Source organism: Mandrillus leucophaeus, unplaced genomic scaffold (genome assembly GCF_000951045.1).
Source record: "Mandrillus leucophaeus isolate KB7577 unplaced genomic scaffold, Mleu.le_1.0 Scaffold174, whole genome shotgun sequence".
NCBI classification, from domain to species: domain Eukaryota; kingdom Metazoa; phylum Chordata; class Mammalia; order Primates; family Cercopithecidae; genus Mandrillus; species Mandrillus leucophaeus.
Window position 1 is genome coordinate 2993597 of NW_012101743.1, and position 661 is coordinate 2994257.

At 59.2% G+C, this 661-nt stretch overlaps 1 protein-coding gene across 1 annotated transcript in view; it reads left to right on the top strand.

Annotated features, from left to right (window-relative positions):
* Window positions 1-461: 461 nt before the first annotated feature.
* The window catches only part of LOC105537553 (cancer/testis antigen 47B-like), a 3172-nt gene continuing 2972 nt past the window's right edge, over window positions 462-661 (top strand). The window contains exon 1 of the mRNA XM_011977204.1: window positions 462-659. Coding sequence (XP_011832594.1) covers window positions 462-659 — 198 coding nt within the window. The remainder of the gene's footprint in view (window positions 660-661) is intronic.

Below are 661 nucleotides of genomic sequence, written 5' to 3' on the forward strand. Positions count from 1 at the left end.
GACTTGTGTGGACCTAAAGGCTAGCCCTGGGCACTAAGGCCTCAAAGAAAAGGTGGAGTTCTGGATTCTGAGTTGTCCTAGAGCTTAAGGGCCTTGATCTTCATTGGACGCAGAGCATGTCAATCTGAAGTTTTCAGCAAATGAGCTTAGAGCTCACTGAGAACCCCTGGTTGACCCTCCCGGTCCCGCCCCCTGTCACTTGCCAACCGGAATCTTTCCCGCCTTGTCTAAGTCCTCTCAGGCCAGCCTTGGAAGGAGGCTCCTGGGATTGGCTCCCTGCCCTTCCCACCTTAGGGTGTCCTCTGAGAGAGACTCTTATTCCCTCAGTAAGGAGACAGACTCTTATTCTCTCAGCAACCAGACCCTCACCTCCCCTCAGCCACAACCACCTCAGAGGCCACCGACTTCACCATCGTCGCCTCAGCCTAGTCGCCACTTCAGTTGAGGCACTGACTGGCGTCATGTCTGCCACAGGGGATCAAAACCCGATCCAAGAGGACCGGAAGGCCCCAGTGAGCCAGGAGAGAGCACAGGCCGAGGCGGGAGGTGACCGGGAGGCTGGTGACTCTGGCCCCGACAGTGGCGACATGGTGCCCGTGGCCGAGGTGGCCGGAGTCACAGGGCCCACGAGAGGCCTCGGGGAGGAGGAGGGTGAGCAGGC